This window comes from Danio rerio, chromosome 19, assembly GCF_052040795.2.
Source record: "Danio rerio strain M-AB ecotype USA chromosome 19, GRCz13ab, whole genome shotgun sequence".
NCBI lineage: Eukaryota > Metazoa > Chordata > Actinopteri > Cypriniformes > Danionidae > Danio > Danio rerio.
The window spans coordinates 20,430,792-20,455,852 of record NC_141039.2 but is presented as its reverse complement, the minus strand read 5'-3'; the positions used below and the strand labels follow the sequence as shown (position 1 = coordinate 20,455,852).

General features: G+C 33.9%; 1 protein-coding gene and 1 long non-coding RNA gene across 2 annotated transcripts in view; both read right to left on the bottom strand.

Annotated features, from left to right (window-relative positions):
* Positions 1 to 25,061, bottom strand: part of LOC141379062 (uncharacterized) — a 127,628-nt gene that overhangs the window by 2,805 nt on the left and 99,762 nt on the right. The window contains exon 2 of the long non-coding RNA XR_015516660.2: positions 18,780 to 20,452. This is a non-coding gene — a long non-coding RNA (uncharacterized LOC141379062). The remainder of the gene's footprint in view (positions 1 to 18,779; positions 20,453 to 25,061) is intronic.
* On the bottom strand, positions 13,955 to 16,240 carry LOC147839583 (uncharacterized). The gene is made up of 5 exons (XM_087295594.1): positions 15,878 to 16,240; positions 15,738 to 15,776; positions 15,315 to 15,542; positions 15,141 to 15,230; positions 13,955 to 14,987 (listed from the first exon to the last, which is right to left on the bottom strand). The coding sequence occupies exons 2-5, from the start codon at positions 15,760 to 15,762 to the stop codon at positions 14,533 to 14,535; spliced, it is 798 nt and encodes a 265-aa protein (XP_087151720.1). The 5' UTR covers positions 15,763 to 15,776; positions 15,878 to 16,240; the 3' UTR covers positions 13,955 to 14,532.

Genomic DNA, 25,061 nt, shown 5'->3' with positions numbered 1-25,061 from the left:
TGAATGTTATTAGAAGTATGAATAACTCATGGGACAATATGATTGATGTTTGTGTTAATGGTACCGAACCATGTTGTATTATGATTAAAAGAGTTTTAGATGCTATGTCTGAAGTATCTGATCAGTTTAGAGTCGGTGATGTTCTCTGTATGTCTACCTATGTAGCAGATGTATGCATTTCGTTGATTGCAAAAAATGATGATGATGATATATCTGAAATTGTTGAATCTTTGGTCACTTACATTTTATATAAAAACATGTCATCGTGTGTCCAATTTCTTTCTTACCTTGACCGCATGTAACCATTTTCTGATTTGATGTCATGTATGTTTCCTCACTTTAAATAAAAAAAGATTCGTACAAACAATGTTTTGCATTATTCTTTGACATCCATCGAAACAGGACCATGTCTGATATAATGAAGAAAGTTTATTACGACCCATCAAGCCCCGGTGCTTTAGGTGGTAAAAAACGTTTAAAAGATGCTGTGTTTAAGGAAACTGGAGTCCGTCTAAGCGATAAACAGGTATCGCGATGGTTGGCCGGGGAAGACGCTTACACTTTACATAAAACAGCACCCATAAAATACAAACGAAATAGAGTTGTGGTATATGGTATGGATACCCAATTTCAAGCCGATCTCGTCGATATGACGGCCTATTCTACAGAAAACGACGGTAATAAATTTATGCTAACTTGCATTGATGTATTCAGCAAGTATGCATGGAGTCGGGTGTTGAAGAATAAGAGTGGAGTCGAAGTTACTAAAGCGTTCGAGTCTATACTCGAAGAGGGTCGTGTCCCACGGAAATTACAAACTGATCAGGGAAAGGAATTTTTCAACAAACATTTTCAAGATCTTATGAAAAAACATGATATTAATCATTTTGCTACGGCTACTGATTTAAAGGCAAGCGTTGTGGAGCGATTTAATAGAACATTAAAAAGTAGAATGTGGCGATTTCTAACGGCCACTAATTCACGGCGTTACATCGATGTCTTACAAGACATTATGACAGGATACAACAACAGTTATCACAAGACTATTAAGATGAGACCCGTTGACGTCTGTAAAGAAAATGAAGCTACGGTGTTTCAAAACTCTTACGGTAACATAAAGATTCAGAAACCAGTGTTCAAATTTAAAGTCGGTGACGTGGTTAGGATTTCTAAAGTGAGAGGCCCCTTTGCCAAAGGTTACGAACAAAACTATACCGAAGAATTTTTTACCGTTTCTGAATGTATTCCACGCCAACCACCCGTCTACAGACTCAAAGATTATGACGGTGATGTTATCGAAGGAGTTTTTTATGAGCAAGAGATACAGAAAATATTTGTAAATAAAAACAAATCCTTCAAAGTGGAAAAGATTTTAGGCGAGAAAAAGCAAGGCAGGTCTACACTTGTTTTAGTGAAATGGTTAGGATGGCCATCGAAATTTAATAGCTATATCGACAAAAAAACCCTGGTAGACTTGCAAAAACCTTAAATTTCACATTTCCTTTCATGCCTATTAATATTATACAAATCAAGCTATGGACAACAACAGGTTCTACGTTACGCTCCCATGTAACGCTTCTTTATCCGTTTATCCAGAAAATCGTATATCTAGTTATAAGACTAATTTGTCTAAAACTATACACCTGAAAGGGGAATGGGAAGTAGCGCTCGCTGAAATTGAATATCCAAGAAGTTGGTATAATATTACAGACGATGATGGTATCTTCAACCTAAACATGTACCCTGACCATGATAATGAAGAGAAAAAAAAACTAGAAGCAAATGTACTATCAGATCTACATGGTTTCTATGTTTCCAGGCGTTATCAAATACCCGGAGGATACTATAAGGATATACCGGCTGTGATCAAAATGATAAACGATGTAATCAAACCATCAGGGATATTGTTTTACGATGAATTAAAAAATAAAATTAATCTGATTGCAAAACCTAACATTTTTATAGGTTTCTATGAGAAACTAGGAGCTATATTAGGAGTGAGACCTGAAGAGGGACTAGGTCAAACGGCCTACCATGAAAAAGCTGATTTTACCAGGACCGTCAGCACATATGCACCTCATCAAGCCGACATCAAAGGTGGATTCTACACATTATATGTCTACACCGATATCATCGACTACCAATCAGTCGGTGATTCATACGTTCCACTTTTAAGATGCGTACATATAACCGGTGAAAACAACGATATCGTCAGTGTCAGATACGACAAACCGCATTACGCATCGGTCAACAAATCGATCATCACGGACATAAACATAGAAATAAAAGATGATCAAAACCGAGAGGTGAGATTTGCGTACGGTAAAGTTATTGTGAAGCTGCATTTTAGACCGGTGAAACAGATGTCTTTTTAAAAATGCCTTATTACAATACACATCAAAGCGAAATCAGCGATTATGTCAACTACTACCAAAATCAAGCTGGGGGAGGCCTCCCGGGCTATGCAGGCGGTGGTGTCATGTACGGATCAGGCCTGGGAGGGTTATTTAGAGGTCTGTTTAGAATGGCTGTACCCTTGTTAAAAAAAGGGTTCAACATCGCCAAGCCTCACTTGAAATCGGCTGCAAAAAACATAGCATCGGACGTAATTTAAAACGTGCTTTCAAGAAATCATGACGAGAGACAACAAGACGGTTCAGGTCTTATGGTCATGGCCCGTAAGAGAATGTCTAAACCACCAGGGGTCAGGAGGCGTGGTCGTACTATAAAGAAAAAGCGCAACGTCAAGAAAACTTCACTCACACGCAGGAAGCGTAAGAAGACTGTAAGACGAAATACCTTCGCTAAGAGAAACATAAACACCATTTTCTAACATGGCTCTACTCCATCGTATGTCCGGAGAGTGTATTAAGTCAGAGCTTGACTTATTTACAGTACCTTTAACACAGACGGCTATAGAAAAAAATAGGTATGTTGAGGTACCTCCTCTATCGGCCATCTCGGATTCGTCGCCTTTGGAGTTTTTTATAGCAGGCTCCGGTGAGGAATACATCGATCTAAATAACACATTGTTGCATCTGAGACTTAAAATCACAAAGCCTAATGGTGGTGAAATAGCAGATCCTGCAAAAGTCGGTTTAATCAATTACCCTGCCGCCACCATTTTCTCACAAGTCGACGTGAGTCTCGGAGATCGACTAATCTCTCAAAGCTCAAGCACCCACCCGTACCGATGTATCATCGAGAGTCTCATCAACTACGACAAAGACACGCTGGAATCAACATTCAGCGCCGGTCTCTTCTTCAAAGACACGGCTGGTCATATGGATGTCAAAGACCCCTTAGGCAATAATCAGGGTCTCCTGAAAAGGTCAACATACACAAGCAAGAGTAAGATTGTTGATCTGATGGGTCCTATTCACAGCGATATTTTCTTTCAAGAAAAATTAATGCTCAATGGCGTCGATATAAAAATTCGTATGATCAGAGGTAAAGACGAGTTCTGTCTGATGAGGAGTGATGACGTACCATATAAATTAAAGATTGTGTCTGCATCGCTATTTGTCAAGAAAGTATCAGTCGCACCGAACGTTAGACTGGCCCATGCTCAGGCTTTGCTGTCCACCAACGCAAAGTACCCGATTGACAGGGTATGTCTGAAAAATTTCTCCATACCAGAAGGAGCCCAAGTTTCAAATCAGGAAAATCTATTTTTGGGGACTTTACCGAAATCAATCGTCTTGGGGATGACCGATAACGATGCATTTACCGGTTCATATGATAAAAACCCATTTGCGTTCAAACATTACGATTTGGAGTTCCTAGCCATCTACGTCGACGGCCAACAAATTCCTGCTAAACCTCTACAGCCAAATTTTACAGACGGCTCAGTGGTACGAGAATTTTATCAACTCGTAACAGCTACCGGCAGACATCTTAAAAATCATGCACTGTCTATCAGCAGATCTGAATTTGCCAGGGGTTATTCTCTTTATGCATTCAACCTTACACCAGACGAAGACTGTGGTCAACACGTTTCGCTCATAAAGTCTGGAAATATCAGACTCGAAGCCCGTTTCAGACAGCCATTGCCAAATACCATAAACCTCATCATCTACTCAGTGTTTGACAGTATCATCGAGGTGTCTAACCGAAGACAGATTCTGGTTGATTACTATTAATCGGAAATGAACACCATTCAGCTAAACGCTATCATGGACAAAATTACATGTAACACCCATTTTCTCGGAACTCTGGCATCTGATCAACTACCTGAAAGACCGTTAACAAACTTACCATCGATGGTGATTATTAACACACACCCTTCAGAACTACCTGGGGAACACTGGCTAGCCGTTTATTTATCGGAAGATGGTGTCGGATGTTTCTTTGACAGTTTCGGTAACAAACCGGACAGTGATGGATTTCTAATAGCTATTAAAAACTTTTTAATGAGAAATAGTACAGTGACAAGATATTCTACAAAACGTGTCCAGGACTTTATGTCAAATGTGTGTGGTCAGCACTGTGTTTTTTTCTTGTATCATATGTCTAGGGGTCATGACTACAACTATGTGATGAATCTGTATAGTGAAAATTATGTTAAAAATGACAAAATGGTAGAACTTTTTGTGAAAAAACTAAAAGCTAATGTTTGCAGTGATAACATGTATTTGTGTACCCATTGTGTTCAGACCTGTAATTCTTCCATGATGTATAAATGAATTTAATGAGTAATAAAAAACCTTACAATCATCATCTGTTTGTTGAATTTTATTTCAAGATAGTGATACACAAAACATAAAAAACATGAAACATGTTGACATTAAAAATGCATCCATCGACTCTTATCACGAGTAGGTGAAACAAACATGTCCTCATCTAGTAGTTGTGTCCTTTGCTGATTTTTTCTCTTTTTACGAGTAGTTTTTTTAGTAGACAGAATCTCCTGATCATCGTCAATAGGGTTGTTTTTTAAACTAATAATCTTACTCCGAACTTGATGGTTTGGTACAGTCGAAAAAGGTATGTTTAATTCCGCGCATGCTTGAAGAAACTCAGTCCAGCCTTTAGGTCTTCGGTCATCTCGTACTTGTTGCGGAGCTGTAACGTTGTTTATTAAATCAAGCATGTGTGAACCAGGTATGGTTTTACCCTTAAACACAAACTCACCAGACTCGGACCAGGAGCTGAGATCTTTAGCTTTAGACATTTTGTCTAATATATACTTGCTGTTTTTCACACGTTTTGTCGGAACGTTCTTTAGAACTTCAGAAGTCACATCATCTTTTGACTTGTCTTCAGCATGTGTTTCGTCAGAGTTAACTTTATGAACGTCTTCAGGGTTTGGTAGCGATAGCGTTAAAACACTACTCTCACGATCGCCTAGTTTAACAATTGTTAAATATCTGGTTAAGATGTTTGAGTAAAGTTTAACTTTTTCACGTTGATCCAAATCAGTCCTGAGTAAAATATTTCTTATAGCCGTATCAAGATCGTTCTCTGCCACCTGTTGAATATTTTCACGAGCGCTTGTTGATTGTATTTTGTCCAGCTGATTCTGTGGTACGAGATACATTTTCTCTGCATACTCCATCCTTCAGCCCTGTCTCGAACCGATCAAACTTGAAATAAATGGTATAGCGACGCTTAGGAGTGGTAAAAGAAACCCACCAGTCTGATTAAAGACCTTTTTCTTAGCCGCAATGTTGATTTTTTTATTAGCGAGGAATTTTATCGCAGCCCTCTTCTTTTTCAATTTTCTGTATTGTTGGTTGTTGATCGGTATAACTCCGTGTAGGATGTTGAGAGCGAGTTCGCAGAGAGCTAAAATGAGATCGTCAGATGCTGACTGGAGAATAAGTCGTCTTTGTTTAGCAGTAGATTTATGTAACATTTTTAATACAGGCAAATGTTTACATAGTCTCGCGGACATGGTTCGTTATCACGATCTTCTTTTTTTCTGGAGATAGACCACCTGACGATCTGAAAACAATCCTGTTCTGAGTCGAAATTGTTCAGGTGTTTTAGCTTTATAGTCGATCATGAGATACCCGAAAGGACTCTTGACGGCATCTTGATAACATTCCATAAAATATTTTGTGTTACCAGGATACATTTGACGCCCCAACACCGCAACTTGATTAGCATCGCGGGGGTTTTTAAACAATATTAAATAATTTGTGTTCAAACTGATGGTTCTGCTAGATTTACCTTGAACAAACAAATTTTGTACGATAAGAATTGCAGAGAGATTACAATGATGAACGTATTGCGTGAAGACTTTTTCAATTTCGGAATTACCGCTTGCTTCTTTCATCATATCGTCAATAATCAACAAGTTTGTTTTATCACGGGGTAGTAGATGATCATCCTTCAGACTCTGAGGTATACCTTCAATGAATTTAATGTCATACATTTTAAGCAATTTGTCATACAAAGGTTGCCAACAGTCATACAGAAATAACATTACATTAAATAACAATAACATTTTTACAAAAAAGGACTTCCCTGAATTGGATGGTCCACTTATGACACATGAAAACGGATGTTGAAGTCTGAAATCAAAATCAACCATTTCACGCATTCCTCTATACACTGAATTAAAAGCCATAAGGCAGAGTTGTGTAGTCGGGTAAAAGTCTTCGCTTGTTATACACCACCTTGAACTTTTTAACGACTGATTTGTTGTGGAGTGTGAGGTGTTTTTTATTCCTGACAATGTTGTCAGCTTGAGCTAAAATGTATCGAGAGTCATCGCCTGATGTAACATACCCATCAACCAGACCAATCAATGTGTCTAACCTTATCGTTTGGGAATTTTTAGCATTCAGAGTTATACCCTTAGCTTTCATGCAGACTTTACCGGAAGCGGTACGGTAACCATACGACTTTGGTCCGCTGGAACAAAACTCGGTAATATAATCACCATCGCCTATTTCATCTGTCAAGTCCCCCAAATAATCACCCAGAGGTGGCATCCAGTCACCGGCCTTGGATACAAAAATAACACTATCAGTGTCAGAGTATAATAAACGATCGCCAAGTTTGTCCATCAATTTGTACAATTCTAACCTCGCCCACGAAGTTGTGTATGCTCCTACGAATACGTTAATGTCGCGAAGGGTGAAATTGGACTAATGCTACATCATCTGAGATGAACGTAAAATATTTCAATGCATCAGTTTTACCGAAAACAATCGTGGTGAATTCTTCAGGGTCTCGTACAAGTTGCGTAACCGCATGTAAGATTCCCCTAAATTAGGCACCAGATTCAGCGTGGTTCAGCAAGTCGACTTGGAGACAGGAGAAGAGACCAAACTGTAGTTAGAATGGTTTATTCTGCAGTCTGACAAACAGGATGGGCAGGGGTATTTATACACACAGGGCTGATAGCAGAAAGGCACTCCAAATATGGGCAAGTCATACAGCATTTCGTGTAAACATGAATCAGCATATTTCATATCTGAGCACAGTGGAAATTTCCAGCGTGGGTGCAGCTGCAAAAATGAAACCAGACCATGGTCTCATATTTCTAACACCTGCAAAACTGAAACCAGACCATGGCCTCATATTTCTGACACACACACACATATACACAAAACCACAAGCACTTCTGCGTCTCATGCAAGCACACCTAAAAGAGGACAAAATGTTCTCTCACCGCATGACGAGATTGCATCGCGAAACGCCCCCAAACCGCGTTAAGAATTAGCTTGTTTATAGCCCTCTGTGGGGGGTTATGAGTGATCTGTGAAGGGTCAAGTTGAATCCCCTCTCGCTCATAGTATTTGCGGATGTATGTCTCTTTTTCAGAATCAGTGGTAACGTTTGAAGGGTATCCGGATGCTTGTTGTTTTAAACGTAAAAACGTTTTAACGTATTCGCTAAACAACTTGTCCGACCTTTCAGGAAAATGCCAAACTTCGTCGACTTTGACCACGACATACCCTTTCTCAATCGCTTTTAAAAGTTCAACACTGACCCAGGACCCACTAAGGGCCCTCTCATCATCCGTATGATTACATCTTGATGTTTGGTTTTCATCGTGTGCGCATGTTCTGCATAACGGGAACATGAGTTTACCGCCGCATCTGTAAGGGAGGACCGGATGTAGTAATTTTCGGGGCGGATACACAGTTGCCTTAATAAGACCGTAATAATTTTCGATCGCCTGAAAGTCGTTGAAAATTATTTCGGGATGACCTATTGGATACGTCTTTGTACTCATAACAAAGGGATAGAGCGATGTAAAATCTAAATAAGAAATGGTCTCCCCCTCCCCCACTTTGTGATACAACTTATAAGCATTGGTACGACCTCCGAAAAGCGCATCTCTGGGTTTCAGTCTTTCAGGCGCCGAATAAGTGCTCATAAATTCTATCACTGAAGGGTCTGTTTGTTTCATTTTAGACCATTCGCATTCCCAGATAATCTCTACTTTCAAGCCATAAGCGTTTTGTAGAATTTCAATTTTTTCGTCAACTTGTCGTCTGAGAACACCAAAGGGTACACCCGACAGGGGGTGGCGTTTGTGAGGCTCATAGCGGCATTGGTGCGCATGAAACAGACACCCCAAAAAATCAAGCCCATACCTTGAACCGCCCTGTTCGTAGTACCCATCTAAAAAGTATTGACCTATTTGCATTTCACCATGATTCAGAGCATGATGAATGTCAACGTTTCTAGTCTTTTTTAAATACTCCAACCATTCAATCGAGACACTCGAGAATGTCTTATTTTGACGAATGTAGGCATTTTCATGGGTTAGAGCAATAGTGTGGTCTTTCAGATAGTGTGTCTTGAAAATTCCCATACAACAACTAGGAAGAGTTGTGTAACTAAATGGATCGATTTGTGTACACTCTATGAACGATTCTCTGTATGTCATGCATGCTTCACGGAGCAAGACAACATCATTTACACCATATTGGCACAACTGTTCCTTGAAGTCGAAAACCTCCCCTGAAGTAGTAGCGTACCACGCATCGAACTTTGCCTGATCTTTTTCCGATAGGTTTTCGTAACCATAATACTTTTTGTCAGGATAAGGTCCTACGTTGTTCTCATTTTCTATTCTATTGAAATGATGCGGAAAGTAGCCTTTTTCTGTTGTGGTGAGATTTAATGCTGCCGGCATCTTAGACAGAGCCATCGGTATGAAGGATATGCTATCTATATAGCGTTGCTTAAATGAAACATCGAACATGAAGATTAATTTACAACCTTTCATGATGATGTCCATTTGAAGCCCTGCTTTACAAAAATATTCAAGAATTAGAAAGGAGTCAAATCTGGATGCGTTATGAGGTATGAAACAATAGCCTTCGTATCTGGGTTTTCTGAAATGATCGATCATTTTTTTCACACACTCAGCCCCCCCGGCTACAAATCTTTCACCAGAAAACGTTATTGCGCAGACAAAATTTGCTACGTGTCTCCCATTTTCATAACGAGTCTCGAAATCGTAAAAGATGTATTTATTCTGAGGGTCTTTGAGTGGTACTGTCTTAATGAAACACTCATGTTCTCCACCCGGGACAAGTTCTTCACGACATGCACCACAGCGGGTTGGTGCACATATGTGTTTAGACTTTTTCTTATCGTAACGCCTATTACATTTCTTGCAGTATTTTATAACGTCGCAAGGTACTTTTTCTCCTTGAAGCATAGGTTTCTTATGTGCATCGTAGCAGTAAGACGATTTGCAGTAGCGCAAACAATCGGTACAATGAATGATTTTTTTAGGTTGCTTGTAACATTCATCGTCAAAGCAGATGTTACAGACGTGTTTGCATTGATGATTTCGTAACGATGTGTACCCCTTATAGCAGAATTCACATACATAATCAGCACCTATGAATGATTTCAGATTGAGAATCATGTAGTAATGTTCGTCTTGTAAATAAAGGTACACCGTTTTGTCGTGAGGCTCGTTGTTATTTACGTATGTTTGTAACACACCGGTGTTTGTCCTATAAAAAACAACAATTTTGATGTCTAGCATGTTTTCAAATTTTGCTATGTCGTGAAAACCGACCTTGTCTTGGATAGCAAGACCCACTTTATTGTGTATGATTGATGCACGGTTTTCTAATTCACACTCTGGTAATTGAGGGTCTAGAAAATGAGCTATACAGATAGAGAAACATAATTTGTTTGAAATATTTGTAGGTATAAACAAGCTCGTCTTTTTTCTTTTGATTACCTGATCAAACGCCAAATCCGTAAGTTTACGACGAACGCCACCTCCTCCTAGTCTGTTCATTACAACCTCTGCTTCAATCTCAACAGTTTCATTATCTGATAACTTATCATCGCTCTGTAAAATTTTTGCAATTTGATCTGTAAAAAGATTAACGTCGTAATTATTACCCGGTGTTAAAACTGCATTTACATCCGATTTCAGGGTGGGTGTTCGAAGGCATAAATTGATGACGCTACCATCACCACCAATCTGTCTAGCGAATGACACAATGTCATCCATGGTATCGTGTAAACGTATGTGGTACGATGCTAAATCCTGAGATCTTATTTCACTCATATTCAATGTCCTACGCAACGATACACTATTGAAACGAGGCCTTGGTAAAACATGATATTCGTTTATATTACCGCCATCTCTCAACAATGTTTCAATGTCTATCTGTCTTGTTGGCCTATGCCTTAAAGCAGTGGTTCTCAAACTGTGGTACGCGTACCATTAGTGGTACGCGGGCTTCCTCCTAGTGGTACGCGGAGGAACCGCTGAATAATGAAAGAAACAATTAACACTTAATCCTTTAATGCGTAATATAACATTGATGTGATCAGCATTGGCTGTTTAGTGAAGCGTACGATCACAACGCTGTGCTTAGAATGTTTATTTTAGTGCATTGTGTCATAAGCTGCTGAAAATCAGCTTCCAAAGTTTAAGAATTGATTCTGAAGCGTGATTTGACTGACATGAAAAGTAGCCAATCACAGTCGACCTTGTCTAGTTGCGTGAAACGTAAGGGCGGGACAAATGCTTTCTGTGTTGCAGAGACAGAAAAAACAACTTAAAAACAAATGTTTTGTTGGAATAATGCTTCTCGGATGTTTTCACTGTAGATATGTTCAACAGAGTAATTAAACCGCGGACATATGTCCTGCCTTTTTGATGATCTACATACACGTTTCGCTCTCCGACAGCCAGTCTGACCTGTCACTCCTCCAAACACATTCTGAATGGCGGCGCAGGAATTGCGGTATTGCGCAATTATTCATTTCTGCAAATGCGGCGAGTGCTTTATTTTAACACGAGAGCGCATTCATGTACGCAAATCGCTAAAACAGATATGCGAGCTCTTAAATATGCTTTTTTCAAATGAACTGCAAGACCTCTCATGATCGCCTGTGTGCTCAGATTGAATACAATCGCGATCTCTCCACTATTAAAGCAAACATTATTTATCTTTGCTCCTTGACTAAATTTAGTCAAAAGTATTAAAAGTTATCAAATATTTAGAATTAGATTGATGCATGATCGATGACAATGCTAATGGTCTTCTTATTTGGCTGTGTTGTGAAGTGAAACTTACTTTTAGCAAGGTGAAATTTTTTTTATTTCTTTACGACAAAAGAATTATGCTGGAAATGTTTCTGGATGAGGTATTTGTGTGATTTACACATTTAGCTGTATTCTGATCTGTCCTAAAGCATTACAGGTCAAAGCAATTCTTTGTTTCTTATTGTTTATTTATCAAAATTAACAATAAGGCTCTGAGGCTTAAAGCACTGCTTTGATAAATGTAGTGTCGTCATATTTCAAATACCTCAAGTAAAATGAAGCCATTTGTTTTATTTTTTTACTGACAGTGTACTTGTATTTTTTTAAAGTTCTATTTTAGATTAAGATCAAGTGTAAAATAAAATCTACATGTGATGTACAGCTATTTAAGAAACAAATTTGTCATATTGTAAAGAAAAATAGTGTAAAATATGTAAATAAAAGGCCAAATTAAATCTTTTTACCATATACTTTAATTTAACCTTTCAAAGCTTGAAAATATCGTTTATAAAAATGGGCAAAAAGTGTCTCTATGGCCTTAAAGATTATGTGGTAGTTTTACCAGTGCTATTGAAAAAGATTAATTGTCATGAAAGGAAAAATCGACCATACTTCCTTTGTTAGTACAAATTCCTATACATGTAGCTTTGGATTTAAGCAATTAAACCATTCAATCAGGTTTAAACTTAAAAAAAGTGATTTCATAATGAAAATCTGATTTTTTTTTTTTTTTCAAAAGTAACCAACTAGTACTTTTTAAAAGAGTACTTTGTACTTTTACCTAATATTAGTATTATTTACTAACATTTTTGTTATTTTAGCAGTGTAATAGTACTTGAGAAAGATTTCACAAGCATTTAATGCAGGTTTATTATATTATTAATATATGATTCATAAATATTATTATTAAGTGTTTTTATTTGTATCTATTCATATGCAATGTTTTATGGGTTGCTGAGAATACATTTCAGGTCTTCAGTACATAGCATGTCAGTCTTGAAAAAAAAAATAGGTGCTGGAAAAAGTGCTTAAAATTCCTTGATTTTCATAAGGCTGTGCCTGTATGAACCCTGTCATATGTACATTGACCATATATTTCAAGATTTGTCTGAAAGTGTAGGAATATGACATATAGCCTATATTCATAAGGTCCAAGCAACATGTCCAGCTTTTGATGAATAGGCTACTATGAATACTTTAGATTTAAGTACAGCAGTTTTCCTTTTACTTTTTATCTTTTTACTTTTTTTCATTTTTAATGAACTTTTAAAAGCATATTTTAACTAAAACTTTTTTTTTTATCTGCAAGCACAGTTAATGTTCAGACTATTTCAAATGTTTAAAGTGATTGACAATAATACATATTCTTAATAATAGGAATTAATTTGCATCATTTTTAAACTGTGCACACCTGTAGCTGCTTAATTAGGCCTACAACGCTATTTTTTAATACTGGTTAAAAAATAGCATCGTAAGGTGGTACTTGGAGAGACAATTTTTTTCTAAGGTGGTACTTGGTGAAAAAAGTTTGAGAACCACTGCCTTAAAGGCTCCGCAACATTTGAGGTTGATGGTTGTTCATCATCGACATTTGACTGGTGTGTTGATTCAATATCAGTCCTACCGTGTGTTGCATGGCTAGTTGAATGACTGTCGTCGTCATCATCATCATCATCATCAAAACCATCATCTGTCAGTTGGCTGTTAACAGTAGCAGAAGCACTAGTTTCCTGAGTGACTGCACCACCGCTCTGTTCACTGTTTAAAAAAGATTCAACATCTTCAGGCAAATTTAAATTCAATTCCTGTTCTATATACATTTCCAAATCATCCAGATTTGTAATTTGTGAAATAGGAATATTGTTAAATGTTATGTCTCTAGAATTTGGATACATATCAATCATATGCTGAAGAGATGCAAATATGTCTTCATCTCTGTCTGCATCCATTTCGACACCTCTTTGCAGTCTAACAGATAGAGTTTGGTCTGGTTGAATATTGTATGTATCATCTGTACGATTTTCATCATCCATTGTAATTTTTGATTTATTTTATTATTATTTTACAAATATTTTTGTTAATGTTTATTTTATTTCAGACTTTTATGTTTAAATTAGTTTTATTGGTTTTTTTAGAATTATTTTGTTTTGTTATTAGATTTATTTTATTGTTTAACTTTTTTCTTTTGTATTTTATTTATTGTTTTATTTACATTTATCGTTTATTTGATTGCTTAAGTTTTCATTTTATTTATATTTGTTGTTTATTTTAGGATTAATATTTGTTGTGTTTATACAATTCAATCTTTATTTATACATATTTAACCATGTTATTAGAAATGGATGTGTGTCAATAATAGGAATACAATTATGAAGTAATGTATATGATTAGCTAGAATAAAACACAATGAAATATTTTATTACATCAATTTTAAAAGTTCAAACACTAAGTTCACAATAAAAACAAACTCCAAGGAATACAAATTTAATATAAATCAACAGCAAAAGTTAAAAAACTAAACAGCTGAGTCAATTTAAAGTTCATCAAAATGTTAAACTGAATTAAAATACATCGGTATTACATCAAATTTAAACTCATACACTAAACAAATGAGTAAGTTCACAATAAAACAATCACAATTGAATAAACATTTAATATAGATCAACAGTTAAACATTTAAGGCAATTTGGAGTACATCAAAATGTTAAGCAGAATAAAACTTGAAAATGGTTTTGTATTACATCAAAAGTTAAAACACTACCAGTTAAATCAATTTAAAGTACATCAAAATGTTAAGTTGAATCAAAATACATTTGTATTACATCAATTTTAAAAGCTCAAACACTAAACAAATGATTAAGTTCGTAATAAAAAGAAAGGCAAAGGAGTACAACATCTAAAGTTAAAACACTAAACAACTAAAGTCGATTAAAATTAGAAACGTAAGACAAGTATAGCATTTATCAGAGTATAAAATATGGACTTTTAAGTAGTACAATGATGAATGATCGTACAGATGATGAGAATATTTCTTTTAGGAATTATTCATCCATCAATGAATGCCTAATAAAAATGAGTAGTTTCGTTATTAACCGATGCCCCCGTTCACTTTTACCCATCAATTGTTGAAGCTCCCCAATTTTTTCATCCATACGTCGCTGTTGCTCAGACAAGAAATCCTTGACATTTTCTATCACACGCTGCTGCTGGCCAATAGAATCCGCTAGAGCATTAATTTTTACCTCATATCTGTCTAGATATTCACGAATCAGACAATAAGCAGGCGACTCGAAAAAGTCTTTGATATTGCTGTGTTTGCTGACGCTACCGGCCTTCTGCTGGGGGCGCTGTGGTCTTTCGACGTCTTCCGCGTCTTCTTCTTCTTCTTCTTCTTCTTCTTCTACTGGTGCTTGAAAGGGATAAATCGGCTGATGTGCGCCTCCCTGAGTTGATTCATGATGACCGCTGTTGGAAGCACCTTGTTCGCACCATGTATCTGTAATAAAAAGAAATCAAAATATTGTTTAGTATTGAACGATAAATAATACTTAACAATAAAATAATATTCATTTGTTTTCATTCAACAGTAATTATGTTTATTATATTCTCATTATATTGTCATAATCAATTAAATAAATGGAACACTAACCTTCAGATAAATTAAAATTAATAGCAGAAGGATTTGGTTCTGATGGACTGGCATAAGGACTTAGTGGGCTAGCAAGAGGTGTCCATGGATCTGTGTGTGTGTGAAAATATGAAAATAATAGCGTTACGCCTGTTATTAAGTGTTTGAAACAAACAAACAAAAATAGGTTATTACCTGATTCTGCGTCTTCATCATCATCCTCATCGGTATCGTATTCTTCTTGCACAGGTGTTTCAGAAATTTTTTGCCTTTTATTTACATATGGTGTGTAAACAATTCTTGGTCTCTTAGGGGCAGAAGTCCCCGGCGCTGCATCAAACTTTTCTTCTCGCAATGATTCTTGTTGCCCTGCAATCTTTTCTTCTTCTTCTTCCACCGTCAAGTCGATAACTTCAATTTTCGCTAAAATAGGAGAATGACAAAAAAAAAAAAATACAAGTTATTACTCATTCCTACAGTAAACAATAGTGATCCCACATCCGTCAGTGCTGTGGCCTATGCATAGCGCATTCGACCGGTAACCGAGCCTTGTCGCAACAGGCGGTTCGAATCCACTAAACAACAAAAATTTTAATTTATTTTAAATAAAAAGCATACCTTTTTGCGTTTGATTATCAAACATGTGAGTCGAAGAGGCTATAAGAAAAAGAGAAACGTAAGTAACAATAATGATAAAATAAAAAACTATTGTCTAAATATCTTCAAAACAATAAATATAATTATGGAATAATACTTACAAATACGATTGATGGCATCAAATGCTTCACTTTCGGAAGGATTTATTTCTGTAAGACATAAGCTGATAGAATGAAAATATATCAAACACTGGTTAATGAGGTAGTATACAAACCGCTAGGCAGATGAAAATATATCAATTTCTACTCACGCAATTCCATATCTTGTTCAAAAGTGGCAGAGTTGACCCTCTTCAGAAGTTCCAGTTGTTATGACAGTGTAACTGCGGATTCAAGTTTACTGTGAATAAGATATGTAAAGGGGGCCTTTTTATGTCAAATGTCGAGAGGCCTTGTCGTTTGTTTAAAAGCTGGTTCGGAACGATAAGGGGGCACCCAAAAAAATTAAATAACCTGACCACGTCAATATTATACTTTATTATATGAAACTATATACAATCTAATAGATAGTGATAAAACGTAACGACACAAAATATTCATGTAATGTCTTTAATCTTGCTGAAAAACACAAATGAACTTGGTGTAATGCTTTAGTGTAGATATTTGATATACTTATAAAAAAAAAAAATTCTTTCAATATTTTGACTGTTTAAAATTTATACCATACATTATTTCATACTCAGGATAACTATCGTTTTGATAGACTATAATAAAACATATATTTTATTTAGATATGTGTGTGTGAATGAAAATTTAAAAATTATAAATATTGTTGTATTACATTTGTATTCATATTCTATATAAATGGATGAATGATAAAAAAATAATTCGTTGATGTGATAGAATATTTACATCACATATTTTAACATTTTCGTTTATAATATATAATTAACATAGTCTTTGATATTACCAATATTAAAAATACTTATAATACATAACATTAAATTAGTATACAATTTTTTGTTAAAAGTTAATACAATAAAACGTTGTATTCACAACTATTCTTTCAAAGTTACCGCGTTAACCAACAAATATATTATTTTCGGCAATAAAATATAATAAAGAATGACTAGTACATTTTTCATAGTGTGACCAATAGATGGTGCTAGATAGCCTTGTATGAACTCTGTATGTTTTCGTAATATGTTACACACCCTGTTTCGTGGAAAAATACTAGTCATTTATCATAAACATCAATATGCGACGAGTCAACAGTCGAACGCGCTTTTTTCTTATCGAGCAAACCATACATGGGTTGTGACTTGGGACATTTCATATTAGCATCAAAATTACAAGACTCTTTATAAAAGTTTAATATTCCTGTAATATAAGACGTTGTTGAAACAAAATATGAATCTTTTCATGTATAAAATTTAACGCGTTAAAACTATACATTACACTTTAGGAATATATCTATTACTGTTCAGTACGATTTAAATGATATTAATTAATGTTTAAACATATAAAGATTGATAGTGGTTATTAAGTGAGCTGTCAAATATGATTGAAAATTACTCTTGACCTAAAATTGCATAGTGCATTGATATGTAATACAACTAAAATCGAATATCATATTTTAGTTTTTCAAAAACAAAACAAAAATAGTTGTGTATATAAATATATATATGTATACACACACACACACACACACACACACACACACACACACACACACACACACACACACACACACATTTATTTGTGTAAATATGTTATATAAATGTTAAACAAAAACAAATTTTAATCTTATTACCGTTTGATCTTTATGTTATATTGTATTCAATAATAATAGTGTTATACCTGTTAAACACAAAACCGTATGTTAATCATCTTATTACAGATTGATTGTTATATTATATTGTTTGTATTATATAATAATCAATAATATTAATGTTATACATATGTTAAACATAAAAACACATGTTAATTATCTTACTTTCTAATGAACATCATGGTGAACCGCTACACTATAAAATAATAATAATATTAATACTAATATTAATACTATTAATAATAAATTAGCTGATGTATATTTTATTTATTGTGTGCTTTAAGCCTTAATAAAAAATGATCATGAGGCCCCCCTCTCACTCTTCACCCTGTAGGCTTATTATCACACACACACACACACACACACGCACACACACACACACAGACACACACACACACAGACACACACACGCACGCATGCACACAGGCACGCACGCACGCACACACAGTCACACACACACACACACACACACACATATATGCATACAGTTGACTGTATGTTAACAGTTTATTAATTATAATATAATATAATATAATATAATAATATAATAATATAATGATATAATATAATATAATAATGTAATACTATAGTATAATTGAATAATCATGATATATAATATAATATAATTAAATTTAATATAAATATTAATATTATAATAATATAATATAATAATATATTATAATATAAGTTAATAACATAATGATTTATTATAACTTAATATGATATAATATAATACAATACAAAATATTATTTAATAAAATATTAATTTTATACAGTTTAATATAATATAATATAATTTGATGTAATATAATAAATATAATTTACAACACTAATTAAATATAAAATAATGGTTCTAATAACAGTAATTGAATTACCGATATTATTATAATATTAATTTTATTTCTGTTTGATTAAAATCTAATTACCAATATTTTCATTACCTGGAAATAGCCTATTAATTTAATTAGTCTGATAAAAATCTAATTACCGGAATTATTATTTTATATTAAACCGATAAGAATCTAATTACCGGAATTATTATTTTATATTAAACCGATAAGAATCTAATTACCGGAATTATTATTTTATATTAAACCGATAAGAATCTAATTACCGGAACTATAAAGTTTATATAAAAGGGGCGGGGCTTAGACCGAAAGTCCCGCCTTAGGGGGCGGGGCTACAATCCATCAAACTTTTTGACAGATGCCCCATCATAATTCTCTCTCTTACCTGAATGTTTTCCACTCTGAATATAAAAACTTTATCTGAGCATTTCACTTGGAAAAGTGATGTTTAAAACACTATTCATTAAACTTACTGCATGACTGGAGCTTTATTTTTACAAACCAATAGCATTGACCTAATTCAAGCTTTTGATTTTCCACTCTGTAGCAGTTTTTCAACACAAAATGTAAACTTTTTTATGCTAAAAATCTGTAATTTTGTGCAACTGTGTTGTATGTTACAAAGCATACTGTCAGTTTTCAAAAGTCACCTAACGTTGTTTCCATTCTTCTGGGTTTTTTTTTTTTTAGGAACAACGATGATTCATTTGGGGGGAAAGAAAAAAAGTAATGTCTTGAAATACATTGGTTACACCAATATGGTGTAATGGTTAGAATTTCTGGGTTTCATCCAGACGGCGTGGGCTCAACTCATGATTTGGGGATATATATATATATTTTTTTTTTGACCTAAAGTGTACCAAGTAACATTTATAACAACACTTAGTCCCAGTTATTTGTGTCATAGTTGAATGCTTTACTCAATACTGTCAACAAAGCACAATAATATCAAAGAGTAAACACATTTTATTTTAAGAATACTTTGCAGTAAACTTTATTGCATGAATAAGTTTATTTTATCTACCTTCTGATACAGAATGTTTTTGAAACATTTAATTATGTTTTTACGACCACGGGTATCTAACCAAAATATTTCACCTAATTCAAGTAACCAGTGCTGTAGTTTTTAAACACAAAATGTCTTTGCTAACTTTTTTTGCATATGTGTTAAAAGTCTAATTTTACACAACTCTCATAGCATCTGTTACGATGCATACAGTAAAAGTCACAATAACCATTTCTACTGCCAATTATCTTTTGTTGTCTAATTCTTCACAATATTTTTTTCACGAGAACTATGAATCTACAAAGGCAAGGCAAGGCAAGGCAAGGCAAGACAAGGCAAGTTTATTTCTATAACACATTTTATACATAGTGGCAATTCAAAGTGCTTTACATAAACAGGAACAAAAGAGACATGTTTCAGAAAAATAAAAACAAATAATAAAAAAATATTAAAAATGATAAAAACAGATCAAATGTGTTAAAACAAGTTATAAAAGAATGAAAAGAAGAGAAAAACATAATACTGTGATCCGTCAATAGTGCGATCTGTCTACAAAACTAAATGCATATTTGCCACTAAATCTGCATTAACATCTTTTTGCAACAGTATCTAATGTACTGTGTATTAGAAATGTTTTCTTTTGAACTGTCATGAAATTTTGAGTTGTAAATTTTTTGGTTAGAGACAACAAACAATATAATGTATACCTTTTGTTCATTCTCTTTTTCATATGAAAGAGAAATTATGAAATTGTACATCAGTGCATCTTTAAAACTAAATTGGGCAAAAAAATTTTAGGTTGTCTTTCTAAACTGACTACAAAACCATTATACATGAGAAGTGTGTGTTATTGGGTTGTCTTAAACGTTAACCAACCCTAATAAATGATCTACAGTTTATACCTTTATGCTTTAGACAAGTAACCAATCCTTGACACACTTTGCAACATTCTAATTTTCTAAATATTTAATTATACATTTGGCATAAATACAGGGTTTTAATCAGTTTTGACAATGTTTCTATGATTTGTTTCACACCAACATGTTTTGCACCTAGCTCAATTTATAACTTTTTTTTTTTTTTTTTTTTTACAGGAAAGGCATAGACACTTGAGTTGATAAACTTTTATTTCAAATAAATATACACTGAAATAGAGTAGTACATAATGAACAAACATGGATTGCATTACAATAATAAAGACAAATTAAATAAGAAAAAAAAATACGTATATACAGACATACATTGAAGAAAAAACAGGGTACACCAGGACAATAACGACATTACTGAATATCTAACCAACAAAGAAATGCTACTAAAAGCATTCTGTCATGTTCTAGTATGTGGTTGGTCATAACTTCCACAATCTCAGCAATATTTGTTATTTTGTTTTGCGAAACCAGCGACACACAAATATCTGTTATATATGTAGACATACATAGAACCTGCGTTACCCACAGCTCATCACTCAATTCAGTCAGCACCCTCCAGAATTTTTGTATTGGTTGCACAGACAGCACCATTGCTACGAAAACACAGGTGTGTCAATTGATTTATCGTATCGGCACATGAGTTTAAGGCCCCTCTCACAACGTCCATTTCTCTTTTGAGATTTTTCACACGTTTGCCATCTCCTGTACAATCATGTTTAGAATTACAAGCATCATTAATGATCTTCTCCAGAAGAAAAACCATATGGTCCCTATAATGCTGTTTAAACATGTTGTCCACAATAGACCTTATTTGACAATCAAAAACAGGGTTGCACTCGTATTCAGACCTTTCATGCGCATTACCGTCAACATTTTGAGAACAATAGCAATCAGTCATCTTTGCATGGTGGCTGCCAGAAAACAATCTGAAAATATTTTTAAGAAAAAGTTTTTCTTTTAATCACAATACAAAGTTTGTCCCATAATCTGTGTAGATCATATAAAGTACTACCTTAAAGATGCTGCTGGTGTCCTTTAACAGCGATAGTTCAGTCCTAATAGTTCAGTGCAAACAAGACCAAAGTAGGGGCTGTGGTCCTCAAAGATAGTACCTTTTTATGTCTTTTAATCTTCTTTTTACTCCTGATCAATGGGTTCTTGTAGAAACCTTTAGGATCAGTGACTGTACCCAGAAGCATTAATCGTTGGTAGCTGGAAGTGATAATGGGCCACTTTATCTACACATTCAAACAGGCCCGCCTTCACTCACGGGGCGGTACTATGAACATCTGCCATGGTGTCATAATAGTCATGAATAAACATTTAGTTAACATCTTTTCTTTTATTTTAGACACTGGCGTGATGATGTAGGGATACCTATTTTTAAAATAAAAATAAAAATACAGGGTCATACCGTAAATATATTCGCAATGAAAGATTTTAGAGAACTAATAGAATTTTACATTTCATGGAAGTTTTAGGTTGACAAAATATAATGCACAGCTGAAGTCATCTCAAAACTCATTGCCAAAATGGACAATACAATTAATTTGAATGTTTTTTAAGCAAATATGTACAGTCTTTTCAACATTACTCTGCAGTTTGAATTGTTCAATATAGTTGTTTATTTGGATTCCTATTAGGGCTCAAATCAGTCACATATTTAACTGAAATTTGCATCTTTCATGATAGTGTTCTTTTTTCAAAGAATGTTTGAGAAGAAATAAGATTACATCTACACATACATATTCATTTTGGAATTAAAAATTTAACGATACCAGACATGCTATTTATTTTAAGTGAAATATACTTGTAAGAAAATACAATTACATTTATGAAATAACCCATATTCCATAACTTATTACAATGCCTTTGAGGTCAAGAAAGAGATCAAGTTTAGGGGCCATTACCCATAATTGGTTAGTGGATTGAAGTTATTTTAAAAAGTCCAAGTTTGGTTAAAAACCTAGGCTTACTTCAATTGGATCTGTTAAAACATAAAGTAATTACAAAATTAAGTTAGGCATTATATGTTCTGGAGATATATAAACATACACTTTACCATCAGATAATCTACGAACACCAACATTCACCAATTTGATACAAACGGTACCAAAACTGTTTACTTATGTTTGTTGCAGAGTAGCAATAAGATTATTTGTTTTATTTGTATGTTATGTGATACTAAATCTATTTTCTGACCTATAATTTTAGTAATACATTTATAATAAAGTTAAAATAAAAAAAAGCTAATAGATTTAGTTAAACATCATGTGCTTGACATTTTGGTAAATAGTTAAAGTTTCTAAGTGTACTAATTGAATATTTAGCATTTTGAAAGCTAAATATATGTCAGGGTATGTAAAGCTGATGCCTCTGGCTTGTTTGGTTGTGATTTGTGAAATGTCTCCACAAAATAAAATATTAAAGTGTTTTTTTTTATTCACTATTCTGCAACTTTGATGCAACATGCAAAAGTGTTAGAAATATACAAAAGTACATATCATGCTGTCTTGCAAAGGTAGACAGTCATGTCGGCAAAGAACTGTTCTTCCTGAGACAAACATTTTGTTTTGCTGTAAATCTATAATAATTTAGTTTGTCTGTCAGGATGTAAGCATACAGTTTACATATAACTGACTTTTTGTACGACAATCTTTCGATTAACATGTTTACAGTATATTGTGACATTTTTAGAGTGGTCTTTGAAATAGTTACAATATCACAGATGTAAAGTACTCGAACAATGTTAGCTGATTGCTGTACTTAAGTACTACTTTTATGATTTGTACCCTACTTGAGTACAATTAAAATTAATGTTTACTTCATTACTTTTTTTAAAAACAATATTTTTTTACAACTTTCAATTTTATTTATACTCAAAAAAGTTCCTCACTCCTAACAAAACGACAAAGCTGCTTAAATTAATGTTATTTACTTTGTAATTGACATTCATTTCAATATTCCATCAAACTGGTCAGACATACTCTTCGATTGTTTAAAAGTCATGTCCTGTCACATTGAGCTCCACAATGCACATCAACCCAGTAAGTCTGCTATCAGTACACTTTTGTTAAGCAGTTCATAAGAAAATATACATTCAGTCCTCTGCCTGTGTACACATCCACATAATTTTATTTAGATGCCGCACAGAAATAAACTTAAACCTCACTTAAGTATATTTAAACTTATACAAACAGAAAGCGTTTAGTTATTTGTCCTATGCTTGGTCATTGTTTTACGCGTACAATTTTATTACAGTACGTGTTCTTTGTTGGTTAGATATTCAGTAATGTCGTTATTGTCCTGGTGTACCCTGTTTTTTCTTCAATGTATGTCTGTATATACGTATTTTTTTTTCTTATTTAATTTGTCTTTATTATTGTAATGCAATCCATGCTTGTTCATTATGTACTACTCTATTTCAGTGTATATTTATTTGAAATAAAAGTTTATCAACTCAAGTGTCTATGCCTTTCCTGTAAAAAAAAAAAAAAAAAAAAAGTTATAAATTGAGCTAGGTGCAAAACATGTTGGTGTGAAACAAATCATAGAAACATTGTCAAAACTGATTAAAACCCTGTATTTATGCCAAATGTATAATTAAATATTTAGAAAATTAGAATGTTGCAAAGTGTGTCAAGGATTGGTTACTTGTCTAAAGCATAAAGGTATAAACTGTAGATCATTTATTAGGGTTGGTTAACGTTTAAGACAACCCAATAACACACACTTCTCATGTATAACGGTTTTGTAGTCAGTTTAGAAAGACAACCTAAATTTTTTTTGCCCAATTTAGTTTTAAAGATGCACTGATGTACAATTTCATAATTTCTCTTTCATATGAAAAAGAGAATGAACAAAAGGTATACATTATATTGTTTGTTGTCTCTAACCAAAAAATTTACAACTCAAAATTTCATGACAGTTCAAAAGAAAACATTTCTAATACACAGTACATTAGATACTGTTGCAAAAAGATGTGCATTTAGTTTTGTAGACAGATCGCACTATTGACGGATCACAGTATTATGTTTTTCTCTTCTTTTCATTCTTTTATAACTTGTTTTAACACATTTGATCTGTTTTTATCATTTTTAATATTTTTTTATTATTTGTTTTTATTTTTCTTAAACATGTCTCTTTTGTTCCTGTTTATGTAAAGCACTTTGAATTGCCACTATGTATAAAATGTGTTATAGAAATAAACTTGCCTTGTCTTGCCTTGCCTTGCCTTGCCTTGCCTTTGTAGATTCATAGTTCTCGTGAAAAAAATATTGTGAAGAATTAGACAACAAAAGATAATTGGCAGTAGAAATGGTTATTGTGATTTTTACTGTATGCATCGTAACAGATGCTATGAGAGTTGTGTAAAATTAGACTTTTAACACATATGCAAAAAAAGTTAGCAAAGACATTTTGTGTTTAAAAACTACAGCACTGGTTACTTGAATCAGGTGAAATATTTTGGTTAGATACCCGTGGTCGTAAAAACATAATTAAATGTTTCAAAAACATTCTGTATCAGAAGGTAGATAAAATAAACTTATTCATGCAATAAAGTTTACTGCAAAGTATTCTTAAAATAAAATGTGTTTACTCTTTGATATTATTGTGCTTTGTTGACAGTATTGAGTAAAGCATTCAACTATGACACAAATAACAAAGTGTTGTTATAAATGTTACTTGGTACACTTTAGGTCAAAAAAAATATATATATATATATATATCC